This window comes from Xenopus laevis, chromosome 1S, assembly GCF_017654675.1.
Source record: "Xenopus laevis strain J_2021 chromosome 1S, Xenopus_laevis_v10.1, whole genome shotgun sequence".
Lineage (NCBI taxonomy): Eukaryota > Metazoa > Chordata > Amphibia > Anura > Pipidae > Xenopus > Xenopus laevis.
Genome location: NC_054372.1, coordinates 82326432 through 82343759, shown reverse-complemented (window position 1 = coordinate 82343759; position 17328 = coordinate 82326432). Strand labels below are relative to the sequence as shown.

Below are 17328 nucleotides of genomic sequence, written 5' to 3'. Positions count from 1 at the left end.
TCGATAGTCGAAGTACTGTCTCTTTAAAAAAAACTTCGACCCCCTACTTCGCCATCTAAAATCTACCAAACCTCAATGTTAGCCTATGGGGAAGGTCCCCATAGGCTTTCTAGCCAATTTGTAATCGAAGGAAAATCGTTCGATTGATGGATTAGCGCTATTCGATCGAACGAATAGAGCTAAATCGTTCGACTTCGATATTCGAAGTCGAAGGATTTAACTTCGACAGTCGAATATCGAGGGTTAATTAACCCTCGATATTCGACCCTAAGTAAATGTGCCCCCTAGATTTTAAAGAATATGATGTGGATGCCTTCTAAATCTTTATTTTGCAGTTTGTATTTGTCTGCCTGTCCCTGTATTCACTGGAAAACCCTTTAAGAGATGTGGGGGCCAGATATAAAGCATGATAAAAAAAACTAAACATTTTGGGTAGTGTAAGGTCAATGACTCTTCGGGGGTTATTTGCTAAAGCCCAAATTTTTGTACTCTGAGTTTTGAAGAGGAAAACAAAATTTTTTTGTAGAAAAACATAACTTGAATTTTTCGAGATTTAGTATACATGAGACTGCTAAAAGTTTGAATCAGAAAATAATCAGAAAATCTCAAACCTGCCAACATGATGTATAAGTCAATGGCAGATGTCCCTTTTACAACTGGAAGATATCCCGATCTCCACTGGGTTACGTACGATAATCAGAATAATTTTTTGTTTTGATCTGAGTTTTTATTGAAAATTATAGGCATGAACGTCAAACATGTCGGTCTCGCAGGACCTGAAAAGTATAACATTATAACAAGTACATCTCATAGTTGGTCACAAGAGTTGTACAATTATCATTGGGATAGGAGATGGGGAGACTTGGTTGGGATAAAGGGGACGGGACAATTAAGAAGGTAGTCAGGTGTACATGAATAACATAAAATAGTAAGAAGAAAGAAGAAGTGGAACAAAGCTTTGTACCATTTTGTTTCTTTGAATTACAGCCACCTCCACCAAGTTGCAGCAAAAGTTAGATTTTGTTCTTCCGTGTGTGTGGAAAGTTCATTGAAAACTTAAAGCTCCTCTATTTTTGTGAGCCAATCCTTTATTGTTGGCACGTGTTGTGTTTTCCAATGTAAAGGAATAAGACACTTGAATATGTCGGAAAATTCCCCTAGTGGTCCACCAGAAAGAGGTAATAGGTGAGTCATGGTAGGTACAGTAAGTATGAAGGATTAAAAAAAGAGAGAGGCTTGTGGTTACTGCTCGGTTGTCTTGGCTATTTTTGCAGCAATCCTGTTCCAATGGAGAGATCTAAGTCTACAGCTAGGAAAAGGAAAGCTTGCCATGCTTGTAAAAATCAAAGAATGGAGGGAAAAAAGTTTTTAGTTTTTAGCGTTTAAAGTTTGTGGAGCCTCTTATTAGAGCTGTTAAGGAAGCATTGGAGTTGATATCAAAGGAAGTGATGGTGTCTAGGGCAAGATAGAAACAGAAGGCGCACCGGGTACTTCCAATAATCTTACAGACAAAATTTTAGAGATTTCAGGGCATATAGACCGGGTAGCTCATTTGGAAGATCACAATCATGGAGAGGAGGTCAGAGTGCCTTGCTGAGAGGTCAGAGAAGCAGAACTTCTTCCTCAGGATCGTCTTCCTTTTGTCCATACAGAGGATTCTGAAATTAGGCCTGCCCAGAATTTGGAGGTCGGGGGAAGGTTAGGAGCCTTCTTCAAAATCCGGGCAGCATGGTGCACAGACTCATGGGTACTAGATATACTACAGGGAGGATACAAATTGGAATTCAGGAAGGTACCTCCTCAAATATTTCTCCTATCCAGAATTCCATTAGAATTAAGGACAAGACAAGTGCTATGGGATTTGTTAGAAAAGTTGCTTTTGCAAAAAAGTAATCATCGAAGTACCGGAAGAGGAGGAACAATTAGGAAGATATTCTCCTCTGTTCCAAGTAAAAAAACTGTCAGGCGAGTATTGGCTGATTCTGTATCTCAGGTTGGTGAATCGTTATCTAAACATTTGTTCTTTCAAGATGGAATCCCTCAAGCTTTTAAGCGCAAGTATTCTCAGAGACGACTGGCTAGTCAAGATAGATTTCAGAGATGCATACTATCATGTTCCAATACGACTAGAAGATCAAAGGTTTGCGATTGGATTCCAACATTTCCAGTTCACCTCCCTACCTTTTGGTCTCTCCAAGAACGTTTACGAAAATTCTGTTTTAGTAGCACAACTGAGGTTGTCCGGGATCCAAATATTCCAACGACCTGTTGATAAAGAGCTCATCCAGAGAGTCAATAGTATCAGATATAGAGGGAGTGATTCAGAGTCTTCAAGTTCATGGTTGGATCATCAATTGGGAGAAGAGCAACTTGGAGCCAACACAGAGGATAAAATGCTCAGTGGCATTCTAGGCCACTACAGAGTTGGTTCCTCTCGAAATGGGACAAGATAAATCTTCATCAGGGTTTCCATCTGCTTCTAGAAGTCAGATAACAGCTACAGTGGTGGATAATTCCAGAGAATTTAGCCAAGAGCTGTCAGATGGGGAGGATTCAATAAGAAGTTTTGACTTCGGATGCCTCGGCTTCAGGATGGGGGACACAGTGCCAGAAAAATTTGCTCAAGGAGTGTGGAAATGCAGACAGATAAATCTGTCATCAAATATATTGGAAATAAGAGCCTTGTGGGAAGCTATTCAAGCCTTCACTCCAGTTCTGAAAGGTCGACCTCTTCTTTGCAGGTTCAGTATGTGAAGAAGCAGGGAGGTACCAGGAGTTCATCTGTCAGCCCTATATTTTTACTTCAATAAATTTTTATTGTTTATCACAACATTAGTGTACAGTTAATTACTGCTATCAGAAAACACAAAGCAGCATGCCAACATGTACATACAATAAGCAATGAGACATACATCATCTGTAAACGTACATTTGTTGTGTGAACCAAAGTTCGTACTTCCGTAAATGAACATATAGGGTACAAAAGCATCTTTTTATAAAGAGGAAACAAAAAATAAATCAAAAACAAAAAATAATAAAACAAATAATATACCTCTCCTGCACTGAGACCAAATATACTCTAAGAAGGCTACAGAGAAAAAAGGATATCGGGAGCATCAGTCCCAAATCTGTACTCAAATCCACGGGTTCCAGGTTAACAGAAACTTCTGATGGGTATCTAATAGAACGCTAGTCATTTTTTCCTGGGACATAATCCAATCAACTCTGGACTTAACTGGGTTTATAGGAATTTGCTTTTGTTTCCAGGCTCCCGCTAAGGTCCTCTTAGCAGCTAACATTATGAACGAGAACAGGCGAAACTGAGTATTGGTGAGCTCTTGGGGTTTAACGTTAAGTAGGGCTATTACTGGGTCTCTGGGCAAGGAAACCTCAAAGACAGAATAAATCATGTTAAAAACCCTAATCCAAAATCTCCGGGCACCCGAACAGGTCCACCGTATATGAAACATCGTGCCCATTTCCCCACAGCCTCTGAAGCACCCGGGATCTGCAGTGGGGGAAAATTTCGCTATACGCGCTGGGACTAGGTACCACCTAAAAAGTACCTTATAATTGGCTTCCTGTAAGGAGATGTTATTAGAAGACCTCTTAGTTGTGGACCAGACTCGCTCCCATTGCTCTGGAGATAATTCTTAAGATAGGTCTCTATGCCAAGCCTGTATATAGGGTAGCTCCAGAGGCTGGTGGGATTCAAAAAACCTACTATAGAGACATGACACCGATTTGCGCAATCTGGGGGAGTGAATACACCACCTTTCAAAAAAGGTCATGGGAACATTCTTGTTTTCCCCATGGCTCCATTGAAACCGTATAAATGAAGGATTTGTTGCAACCGAAAACTTTCACTAGTTGGAACAGAAAGCTTATCAATAACCTGCTGAAGGGAAAGCGGGCCTAAGGAAGAGCATAGTTGATCCATAGCCCAAATTCCTTGGTCCAACCACCACCGGAATCGTGAGGCCTGGAGGCCTGGGGTAAATTGAGGGTTACCAAATATAGGTGCTGCAGGGCAAAAGGGGGAGCCCAAATGTAATTTCTTGTTGGAAATATCCCAGATTTTCAAAGTTTGCTGGAGACAACTACTAGCCTGTCTAGGTCTCTTCCCCGGAGAGCTCCACACCAGTGCAAGGGGGGAAAATGGTTGGGTAAATGCAGCTTCCAATGTGACCCAGTGTGGGCAGTCCTCAGTGGAATGTAGCGTGAGGACCTGGGCCAACTGAGCCGCTCTATAATAAAGAGAGAGGTTTGGGAGACCCAGGCCACCCCCAGACTTACAGGGCGATACAAAGTGGCTTTATTGATTCTGCGAGATTTCCCCGCCCATACAAATCTTAAAATTCTTGATTCAAATTTAGCTAAATGTCCTATGGGGATAGGGACCGGTAAGGTCCTAAATAAATATAAAAGCTTTGGTAGAAGTGTCATTTTGACAGAGTTAATACGGCCTACCCATGATATATGGTGAGAGCTCCACTTTTCTAGGAGAGTTGCCAAAACTTTAAACATAGGTGGATAGTTGAATTTATATAATAGATCATAAGAGCTTGTTAGTTTAATGCCTAAAAGGGAAATATAGTTTGGATGCCAAATAAACTCAAAGTTGAGTTGGAGCAATTTTTCTACTTCATGAGGAAGATTAATATTTAATGCCTCTGTTTTGTGGTGATTAATACGGAGTCCTGAAATAGAACCAAATGTGTCTAATAGACCATATAAATTTGGAAGGGAGGTCATAGGCCGAGTAATGGTAAGAGTGAGATCATCCGCAAAGAGGCTGATTTTATGGTGCATACCACCTACTTCAATACCTGAGATATTAGGGTTGGAACGGATGGCAATGGCCAAAGGCTCAATGGCCAAATTAAACAGGGTAGGGGATAGGGGGCAACCCTGACGGGTCCCTCTGCAAATCTGGAACGGTGTCAGCCCTATATTTACCAGGCAGTCAAAACATTTGCGAAGATTTTCTGAGCCAAGCCCAGCCGGGGGAATGGGAGCTACAGCCCAGGGCTTTCAAATTCATCATCAGGATTTGGGGTTGCCCAGAAATAGATTTATTTGCAACCTCTTCCAATAGGAAGGTTCAGAGATGTATGGGCTATTTATAACTTGGGCTATGCCTTCCCTCCAATTCAATTAATCCTTCTGCTTCTAAAGAGGAATGCAGTGTAGAAGGTGATGATCATAATGATTGCTCCATGTTGGCCCCGCAGAGTTTGTTTTCCGATCTTGTCGGGATTGTCAATGAGTCCTCCAATTCAGTTGAATTAGTTTTCCAATCTTCTCCAGCAAGGGCCATTGGTCCATCTGAATGCTCAGGTAATCAACTTACTGGCTTGGAGATTGAATGGTCAAGACTGAGTAGTTCTGGTGTTCAGATAAAGTTGTATCTACTTTGTTGGCTGCCAGGAAAATATCCACCAGAAGTATATATTACAGAATCTGGGATAAATTTGTACAATGGTGCCAAATAATTGGTGCTAATCCATCACATCCTAAGATGGTGGAGGTTTTAGGTTTGTTCTTACAATCATGGCTTGTTAGGGGCCTTAGCCAAAGTGCCCTAAAAGTACAAATATTAGCCATTTCTGCTGTGTTGGGAATTATATTTGCTAATGATTCAGAGCTCATTCAGAGATTTTGCATGGCTATTACAAAGCTAAAGCCAAAAATTAGATCTTTTTGTCCCCCATGGGATCTGCCTATGGTTCTTAAGATGTTAACAAGTCCTCCTTTTTCACCTGTGGATCAAATAGCATCAAATCTCCTTTGCTGGAAGGTTGCCTTCTTAATTGCTATTGTGTCTGCTCGACGTATCAATGGACTTCAAGCTTTATCGATTAAAGCAGAACTGTGTTGCTGTGTGAAGGATAAAGTCATTTTAAGAGCTGATTCAGAGTTTATACCAAAATAAATTTAGAATTTTCATTTGTCTCATTATTATGCCAAGATTTTCAAAGGAAGTTATCCAGCAGCCTCAGCTTTTGGAGATTGATCCAGTTAGAATTTTGGAAATATTTATCCAAAGATCAGCGGCTGTGAGGAAAACAGATTGCTTGTTTATTATTTTACAGGGGCCTCGTAAAGGACAGTTGGCCTATAAGAAGACGCTCAGCAAATGGATAACGGCCTGCATTGAAACAGCATATAGGGAACAGGGATATGCAAAAACCTCAAAATCTAAGAGCACATTCTACAAGAGCGTTATCTTGGGCTGCTAAACGGGAGGTTCCCATTTAAGAAATCTGTCAAGCCGCTTTGTCGGCCTGTCCAGATACATTTATTCGGTTTTATAAGCTGGATATACACAGCAATCAAGAGTCTGTCTTTGCTTTATCAGTCCTAAATTCTGTTTCTCAGTAAAAATATTAAGCATTGATTGTGTTGTTTTTATTCCCACCCAGATAGTTTTGGTAATTCCTGTATTTCAAGGAGTCCAGGAATGAGGGAAATTTTTTATCATACTTACCGTAATTTCTCTTTCCTGGCCCCCTGAAGAAACAGCATACACCATGCCTGATACCTTGTTGGCTTGGAAACTAGACAGAGGCCTGAACTGAGGGAGGGTCTACTATAGAATTAAAAGTAGGAGGGGTAGAGGGGCCTGTCCTAATCAACTTGGGGGCGGGATGAAAACCCATGGTGTATGCTGTTTATTTGGAGTCCAGTAAAGAGAAATTACGGTAAGTATGATAAAAAAAATTCCCTCATTCTGGTATCCTGAGTTAGAGCATAGTAATAATTCCCATACGACAAGGCAGTCCAACTGGGGGCCTGTCTATTACATGCCTTCCTTCAGGGCATTTTTTATCTATGTTTTAGTGTGCTTGCTGGATTTCTTTCCACTGATGTCATTGTGCTAATAAAATTTAACACACTAAAATCTAGTTTATGACATAAATAGCCCCCTATTTAAAAAAGATTGGCAACACTGCTACACTGTAAGGCTCAACGATAACAATGACATGCCAGATGGATATTTTTTTATACTTGCTGAGTGTGTTAATTAAATATGCATATTACAAATGTGTCAGTGACTTTGTTCTTGTTGTAAACATGTTTGTGGCATAATGCTTATCTGCAGTGTTGGACTGGCCCACTGGGAGACCAGGAAAACTCCCGGTGGGCCCAGGTGTAAGTGGGCCTTTTGCTTCTGACCATTTGTCCTATTTTATGGTGATTGCCTATTTCTTTATGAGAACAAAGAGTCTTAATAATGGAAAAATAGACTATAGTATGTAGAGAAAAGAGACTAGGAGAATAAAGAGGTTTATTGAGGAGAGGAGGTATAATAGTTTGGCAACTGGGCCCTCAGCCTAAGGTTTTCTGGTGGGCCCATGGCATCCCAGTCTGACAATGCTTATCTGTGCTGTTGTATTTACAGTATATACCAATTGTTTTTAATGCATGTTATTTCGTGTAGTGGGAAACCAGACAATTGTGTCAGTCAACATTGATCTTTATCACATTGCCTGCTTGGATCAGGAGCTGGTTAAAATTGCATTTGGAAGGATAATCATACTTCATAGTAACAAGTTTCACCAATTTATCCCTGCAGTGACTATTTTTGCAATATTCAAGCTAATGTTTATCCATAATTGACCCATGTCAAGTGCAACTTCCTACCATGAAAATAATTTTGGACACTTAATTGTAGTTCCTCCATTTAAATGCTTAGGTACAGGGGATAATTCAGGGGATAAGAACCACCAAAAGTATCTTTGCTTAGGATACAAAAATGTCTTTGAGTAAAAAATTGATTAAAGGGATACTGTCATGGGAAAAAATTTTTTTTTCAAAATGAATCAGTTAATAGTGCTGCTCCAGCAGAATTCTGCACTGAAATCCATTTCTCAAAAGAGCTAACAGATTTTTTTATATTCAATTTTGAAATCTGGCATGGGGCTAGACATATTGTCAATTTCCCAGCTGCCCCAAGTCATGTGACTTGTGCTCTGATAAACTTCAATCACTCTTTACTGCTTTACTGCAAATTGGAGTCATATCACCCCCTCCCTTCCCCCCCCAGCAGCCAAACAAAAGAACAATGGGAAGGTAACCAAATAGCAGCTCCCTAACACAAGATAACAGCTGCCTGGTAGAACAACACTCAATATAGTAAAACCCCATGTCTCACTGAGACACATTCAGTTACATTGAGAAGGAAAAACAGCAGCCTGCCAGAAAGCATTTCTGTCCTATAGTGCAGGCACCAGTCACATGACCAGGAGCAGCTGGGAAATTGACAAAATGTCTAGCCCAATGTCAGATTTCAAAATTGAATATAAAAAAAAAAATCTTTTTGCTCTTTTGAGAAATGGATTTCAGTGCAGAATTCTGCTGGAGTAGCACTATTAACTGATGCGTTTTGAAAAAAACATGTTTTCCAATGACAGGATCCCTTTAAGTAGGTAATAAATGCCATTGATTGAAAATTTACAAAAATAAGAATAGTAGAAGTACATTTCATAATGTAATTATATTATAATAATGTAGAAATTGTATTACATAAACTGCAAACTGGTGCAAATGATGACGTCTTACAATGCTTTCCCAAAATATAACTATGTGCAAAATTAATAGTTTCAAGATAAATTCTTTGCATTGTGCATTTATTTTAGCTGATGTTGTTTAATACATACTATCCCTTTTACTGGACCATTTGCAAGCATTCAAGATTTTAAACACTTGATTTCAAGAAGAGTCTACTTTTGACTAAAGTGCTTCCAGCATCCATATATAATATTATTTAAAACCCATGCTTATGCAATATACTTGTTATATACTTACATTTTAGTTAAAGCTGGAGTTCAAGTTTTTCTTAAATAACACCTACCTAAATTCTAAGTAATCCAGAGGAAGGCAAAACATACATTTTGAACAAGTCTGCCCTTTTTTCGAGTTAAAAGCAATCTATGGGGGCTACATTTATCCATAACAAAAAGCAATACCCAAATTACTGCTTCTGAGTTTGCATATGGATATCATTTTCGAACAGTAATATAGTTATGGTAGAACCTTGATCCACAAATGAAATTCCCCTTTGATGCCAAGCACATGCCCAAACTTTCCTGGAGAAATGGAGAGATCATTACTATGAAAAACTAGGGTGTGTAATGTAAAATGTTTTTTGGAAAGAATACTTTAATCTGTATATTACTGTTACAATGTTGCACTTTACTGTTTGTTTAACCAAGAGATTTTCCAAAAAGACAACAGCAAACAGGTAAATAGTGTCCAATAACAGCTTATGCTCGGGACAGCGGAAAATGTATTTGAATCTTTGCAAAAGAACCAAGATTGTTATCAGTGATTACCTTTCCCTTCCTCAGATCATTTTGAAAAATACTTTGATGGTCTTAAAACACTTGCCAATTAAACTTTCATGGTGGTCCATTGTCACGTGGAGGTGCAAGTATTCTAAAAACTGACAGGGACTGAATGTTTTATTGTTTTGGTGTGTTGCTTTGAGAATGCTTACAGAGAGGGTGTTTAATGCTTTTGTAGCTGATTTGACAGAAAAATTCTCTAGTCACTGGTTGAGAAACAATTAATATTAAATCTGCCTACTGATTGCTGTTAAGGGTTTGTGCAATTCTGGAAGTGTTAGTTTAAACAGAGCTAGAAGGCTGATTAATTAGATTATCTATGAATTTATTTTAATATTGTTTATGTTTTACACAATAAAATGGAGTGTACAGTATGTATCTCCATGAGTTCCAAATTGGGGCTGCTTTCTTACTAATTTCTCAATAAAAGTCTCCTACAAGTGCCCTTCAGAGAATTCATTTTCATTGCTGCCTCTTGAAGCTCTTACCCTGTTACTGTGCCTCTTTTACCTCTATGGTAAATACATCCATGTGTTTATGACTGTACATTAATCATTATCAGTGAAGTGTTCCAAGTGGTCAGAAATGTATGAAGACAGACTGTGTCATTAGTTTCACCATATGCCCTTTTGATGTGTTGCAAAGTTTGTCTCCTATGTTACCCCTTGTCTGCTTATTTATATAAACACCATATTGCATAGGGAAATACAGGATTAGGATTCTTGAGGAATGAATGAATGATGTAAGAATGATTTTGAATGAATTTGTGGGACTGCCTAGCTGAAAATAGGTTGGTGTGTTTAAGACCATTGTAAATTTAGCACAATGGAAATTTGTGTCTGCTTACTCATTAGAAATAAAGCCAAATTGTCATGAGCAAATCTGCCTGATCAACCCAGAATCATACATTCAAACCAGTAAATTCAGCAGGATAGCTATTAAATCAATTTGGCTGATGATTGTTTACACATACTGATGTGATCATTGCCTGAATGAATTTACCAAGATGTCTCATTTTCAGGCACATAGACATCTGAAGATCACAAGCACATCTTGTTAACGATAAATCATTGCCAGGCTTTAGTTATGAAACTAACTGGTTCTGTGATATTCTGTATGGAAATTTTAGGAAATAGCTATATGAATAAAAAAATATGTAAGTCTATTCACATCATTTATAGATAGTATAATTTAAATGTATCTTATTTTTTTCTCAGGCCTAATGTTTGTGGATCCAGATTTCACTCATACTGTTGCCCTGGCTGGAAAACATTACCAGGAGGAAATCAATGCATTGTTCGTAAGTAGATTTTTTTTCTGGAATGCATTCTCAGTTGACTAAGTGCATGAAATAAATTATCATACATCTAATTGGGGACTATTTAAAAAAAATAAATAAATGAAGTTGATGAGGTCTCTCCTATCTTTACTATATATAGTCTTTACAATTTCCTGAGCTTCACTGGTCTTGTCTACACACATACAAATTGCCAAAAATCAAGGGAATTTCTTTTGTACAAAAATATGTCTCTTCAAACGTCATTGGTCACTTCAAACTGCACACAAATTTTGTCATACCTAATAAAGTCCATTTGTTCTGTGACAAAAAAAGGTTTAAAAAAGCAAATATTTAAAAGGTACAGTGATAGAATAGGCCAAATATGTTTTATCTAAATTATCTGCCTCAGGTGTCTGTTCCTCATCCCAGGCTTGTACTGTCATAGAGTTTGAAAAAGGGTGGTCTAAAAGTTTAGATTCTAAGAAGAAGAAAAGAGTCAGGTTTCCTTGCAGTCATTTTATTTAGATACCAAGAACAAAAACTCTGCCTTACCATTTGACACTTGTGACAAAAAGGTTAGCAACAGAGTAGAATGGCCTTGGAGGTGTAACAGTTGTGCGTATGTACCTATTTATTTAGGCAGGCCTTACATGGAAAATGTTTTTTTCAAGGGGCCAGGGGATGATTTCCTGTATTTGATTATATAGTGGGGGAGCAGTCCTGCTTTCACAAGAGGCAATCCACATATGTTTCCACTTTCAGATGCAGTCACTTGAACTGTAGCAATTAGGCTGCAGCCTTATGTCAATTCACTCCATTTCAAAAAATTCTTATGAAAGTTCAGCTATTTTATCATATATATTTTTTTTATTTGTCACATAAGCTGTGTTTACCGTTTGCTGTAGGTTTGTTTTTTTTAATTATGTTTTGTTGCAAAAATCAGAGCACTTGTGATCACAATTTTTACCATGATAAGTGAAGATTTATCATTAAAAAAGTGAAAATGAAAAATCAAAATAACATCACCTAAAACATGCTAAGAGGCTCTAGAGGTCAATGGGAAGTGTATATTCAGATGTCAATGTTTTTTTCTGTGATTTATATGGCAGTTTTGATTTCTTTTTTTTTTGGTAGCTTGAAAATGAATAGAAAATGTAGAACTACAATGATATTTTTATACAGTTGTGATTAACTAGTTCACAATTTTTTATGAACACAAACACACTTGTAAAGACAACATACATGATACATGGGTAGAACTGGTTAGCAGATTTTTTTTATTTTTGAGGAACTTTTTAAAATCTTTTTTTAACACAAAGTGGTCTGTTTATGATTCTTTGTTTTTTTGCACCAATTTAAGTCAACTCCATATTCTGCTATAAATCTTGAGAATTTATGTGCCAAAATATAACTTTTGCAGGTGGCAATACTAATGGATAGTCTGTTGTATCACAATTACACACTAATGAACGGTTTAAAACTGACATCAAACATCAATCTTTTGACCAATATGTGCTAATTTAACATAATTTTTCAGGTGGCCATAGAAATTGGCATTGATTTTGGCATGGTGAGGCAATAAATTGTGCTAGAATGCAGTAAACATTATGAAATAGTTTCTATAGCATAAATACTATTAAAGGAAAGATATGTTTGTGCCAAAATATCAAAAACTAGTAATAACAGTTGAGTAAACTGTCTCTCAATATTTTGGTGTTAATATTAGTGTAAGTCATTATCATGCTCCAATGCACCTTCGGTAGGGAGATGCCAAAGTAATTATGATTTATATCCTGGCAATGGCTGTGTTTTTCACCACACTTAAAGGAGAATTAAAGCCTAACTAAAGAAGTAGGCTACAAATGTTGTACATTATATTTTGGGTTTCTGTACCAGCCCAAGGCAACCACAGCCCTTTAGTAGAGAGGATCTGTGCCTCCAAAGATGTCCCAGTAGCTCCCCATCTTCTTTTCTGCTGATCCATTACAAATGCTCTGAAACCTCAGAAACAAATGTAGCTAGAATTAGAATTTAATAAGCAGCCCTGTAGCATCAGTTTATATTACAAGCCAACCTCATTTTCTGCTTGATAATTTGCGAATACCTCTAAGCTTAGCTTCTCAACAGCTGCTCAGAACCCACTGAGCATGTGAATGTAACAGACACTTTCCAAGATGGTGACCCCCTATGACAAGTTTGAAGTTTTGGCTCATTGTTACTATTGAGAAGCTGAAACTTAAGGCTGGTGCAATAAGTGCAGTATATAAAATATGACATTTTAGCCATATTCATTTTAAGGGTTTAGTTTTCTTTTAAAGGCCGATTTTCACACAAAAACAATGTACATAAAATATGAAATTGGAGCTTACTATAGAAAAAAATCACCACCCTTCTATTAATTGCTATGGGATTTATAGAGGCTATTTATTAATGGGGGAAAGTTCACTATTTGATAAATATGCTTCTAAATATGTGTATACTGAGATAAACAAATGTTAATTATCACGAGTTTAAAAGCTACCAAATTGTTGGACGACCTAAAACATTCCCTTTTCATGTATAGTTATTATGGCAAAACTACTACAGTTGAGTACAATAATTAAATTTACATATTCAGGGGATGATTTATCAATATATGATTCAAATTACTTTTTAAAGTAATTCGGGTTTTAGGGGTCATCCAATATGCTGCGCTGGATGAAGTCGCAACTTTGATCCGACGCGACACGACTGTTGGATGCAGACGCTGCGCGCTGCTTCTACATCCGACAGTTGTGCTGAATCGGATCAACTCTGTGACTTCATCTGACAATGCATTCACTTTATATTTTTCCATCACATCCTATCGCTTGGATCGCTCCAAAATTGTCCGTGAAGTCCTACCCTAATTCTGCTAAAAATATGATTTTCCACCAATATGGATTAATGCAACTTCTTTGGATCAAGTTCAAGTAACTTTTCGATTATTACAGAGAAAAAGGAAATTGCTTAAAATCGGCTCTATAACAGATGGTCTTTCTATAATTAGGAACTTTCTGGATAATTGATTTCTGGATAAGGGATCCCATACCTGTAATAATAAATTTTATTAAACAAACTATTATAACCCAATATCAGGGCAAACTATGCAGAATCCCCTCTCCATTCTCTAAACTGAAAAAATATACTATGAAATGCATATATCAAAGTATATATATATATATATATATATATATATGTATATATAAAACTAGTTAACACATTTGAGAATTTTCTGTTTGATGTGACTAGCACCTGTTTTTCTCTTTCAGCAATCTGTCGAAACTCATGTGGAGATGGCTTTTGTTCACGACCTAACATGTGTACATGCTCTAATGGACAGTTATCTACAACTTGTGGGGCTGGCATAGGTGAGAAACAAATCTTTTGAATGTGGCATGACACAAACTGACTCAGTAGGTGCTTGTGTCTAAACTTTCATGTTATTACTGATACTAATTGCCACACATGTAGCTATGATGTAAGCATACCAGACATTCCCAAAAATACTATTACATTCATAACTTGTCTACAAATATTATGCACTAGGTAATGCACAGATTAATATACTGTATGTAGACTTTCACTTAGCAAATGAAATTATCAGGCAAATCATGCTAACTGTCTCAGACTGGGGACTTTACTCTCTCACTCTTCACCTAACCAAACTTGCGAAATGGTGAAAAATTCACGAAACGCATTGCAATCAAAGTGTGTCAAAACGCAGGAGCCACTATTTTGTCCAAATGCATTAAAGTAAATGGGCCTCCAAATAATTTAGACTTGCGACAATTTTTATGCACTGGCGGCGAAACATGGAAATTCGCCACATTTTCACGTTTTCACTGTTTTCACAAAACTGTGGTGAAAATTCGCCGGAGAAAAATCTGCCGCGGAAAAAATTGACGAGCGACAAAATTATTCAGACGCCCATTGCCTTTAATGCATACAAAATAGTCGTGCGTATAAAAATTGTTGCGCGTCAAATTAATTTTGACGCTCATTGACTTCAATGCGTTTCGAGAATTTTTCTGCCGTTTCACAAAACTCGAATAGATTCATCCATCACTAATCACATTTGTCCTACTTAAATTGGAAAATTCAGGGTTAATATATCTGCACATCAAAATTGTTTCTTTGATCTATTTTGAGCTATTTAGTTGTGCAATATGTTTTATAAGCAAAATGATCTCACATGTAAATGATGGGTCCAAATTATGAAAGACACATAATGGTAAGGAAGAAAAACATTTCGGCCCAAAGATAAGGCTTATTTTCCAGAGCCATCCAGAGTTATCAGCAGTAGTAAATGTTTGTCCCTGTGGTATTGCATTTTGCCTGGACTTGGCTGCCATGTGTTGTTATATTGTAGAAAATCGATTCTCTTTTGTGTATGGTTTTCAGTTCATGTAAGGGTTTATGATAATTCATGCTTTTGATTAAAACACATGGAACTAACAAGGTTGACATTACTTACCAAGTATGAATGAACAACACCAGACACAACTACAGTTGGGTGAAGGGAGGTGCAGCTTTATTAGTAAGTCTATCAGCATTATACAAAAATATAATGCAACTTTAAACCTTTATAATGAAGACCTAGTCAACCTGTTAACTTACTTCACAGGCCACTTAATGTATTGCCCGTTCTCAGTTCTAATCATACTACTATTCTGCCTTTGATTATAAACTCTGAGAACCACCTGATCCTACCTGTTTCTACTCTTGCCAATTACATCCCCATGGCTTGACTATAACACAATTGGGGTTATTTACTAAACTCTGAATGCAAAAATCACGAAAAATTCATCTGACTTTTAAAAAATCACAAATTTTTCGGAATTTATTAAACCCCGAGGATGGAAAAGTCTTTATTTGAAAATCCAGCATCTCAGACCTGTTGAGGTTGCCAAGTCAATGGGAGAAGTCCCAATGATTTTTTATGTGCGCTGGGTTTCAGGCAAATACTCTGAAGTTTTCGGGTGAAAATTATAAAAAAAATCGTGATAATCGGATGAAAAAGTCAGAAAAATTTGTGAAAATCAGATTTTTTCCAGCAAAGCAAATTTTTGGGAAAATGTAATAATAAATAAGCATAAAAAACCAGAGCGGATTTGATCGGAGTTTGTAGCAGAAAATATTGAGATTAATTCGGACTTTGATAAATAACAAGTAATAAGTCATGGTGATGGGCAGATTTCTCTCGTTTAGTGAAACAGCGACAAATTCGCTAAAACATCGTGAAATTGGAAAGTTTCACGAAAAAAAACATGAAATTCAAACATTTTCACGACAAAATAGTGAAAATCTGACATTTTCACAAAAAAATTGTGAAAATCGGACATTGTCATGAAAAATTGGAAACTGACGCCCGCTTTCAAGCTGACGCTGGCGTTAAAGTCAATGGGCGTCCGAATAGTGTTGATGAGTGCCGATTTTGACGCATTGATGCCAGTCCAAAAAATGTTGACGAAATTTTCGTGGGAGATTTGCAAATTTATTCGCCGGAGCTAAGCGTGGAAATTCGCTGCGAATTCATGCCAGGCGAATTTATTTGCCCATCACTAATAACTGTTCAATTTGGAAATCTAAAGGGTCGATTTATTAAGGGTAGAATTGAAAATTCTAATTTTCAAATTTTTTTATGGTCAAACCTGTCATATTGGAATTGGAAAATTCTAATTCAAATTTTCAAATCTTTTTTATGGTCAAACCTGTCAAATTGGCAAATTGTCAATAATCCAAATTCGAATTTGAGATTTAACAAACCATGGCCCTTTAAAATTCGAATTTGACTTTTTCACCACCTAAAACCTGCTGAGTTCATGTATAAGACAATGGGAGAGATCCAGGGATCAATTTGAACATGTTACTAACCTTCCTGACATTTGAGTTTTTTTGGATTCCAATTCAATTTGAGTTTTGGGTTGGTATGCAATGATTTTAGATTCCTACCGCACACCTCCAATTCACCAATCCTGCAGTAGTGGTGCGTCCTTCCGTTGACCCGGCCGGGCCACCCAAACAATGTGTATTTTTGAAGAAACGGATCCGCACACACAGATTGTTGCAGTCGGGGAGTATCCCCTTTTATTTGCCACCAAACATTCAACGTTTCGGGGGGGCACACCCTCCCTTCAGATGAAGGTAGTTTTGGGTTGGTTACATTCATTCGAGTTTTAGATATTTAATTTCTTTATTAAATAATCCCCAAATCGATTTTCAAGTATATTCAAATTTATTCGAGTTAAAAATAATTTGCATGAATTTGCAATTCGAACTTTGATGAATGTGTAATTATAGTATTATAAACAAAATGGGTATTAGGAGATTTAGTGAATCTTATAAACAGTAAAAATTTTACATTTTTTTAGAGGTAGTGACTCTAAAACAACTACAGGGTTTGTTTTTTTACATCTCAATTCTAACATCACTTTTAGCTGGAAATAATTTTGTGAAACTTGATTTCTCTCACTTTCAGACTCAGCCTGGTCTCCTAGTCTTCACTAATTAAATGACTGTTGCTATTGGCAGTAATATTAGGTGCCTCCAGGAAATGCAGAGCGTGTCTTAAAGCTGGATTTAGAGAAAATGGTCCCTCTTGCACAGGAATGTTAGAAAGCAAATCAGGAGGGATTTAGCTAATTTATATTTCTTGGATAATGGAAAACATGTTAACTT

The 17328-nt window shown here is 37.2% G+C and overlaps 1 protein-coding gene across 3 annotated transcripts in view; it reads left to right on the top strand.

The window, feature by feature from the left end:
• fbn3.S (fibrillin 3 S homeolog) overlaps positions 1-17328 on the top strand; it is a 141534-nt gene that overhangs the window by 15045 nt on the left and 109161 nt on the right. For all 3 annotated transcript variants that reach the window (XM_041579836.1, XM_041579837.1, XM_041579835.1), the window contains exons 3-4: positions 10568-10650; positions 13920-14018. In XM_041579836.1, coding sequence (XP_041435770.1) covers positions 10568-10650; positions 13920-14018 — 182 coding nt within the window. The remainder of the gene's footprint in view (positions 1-10567; positions 10651-13919; positions 14019-17328) is intronic.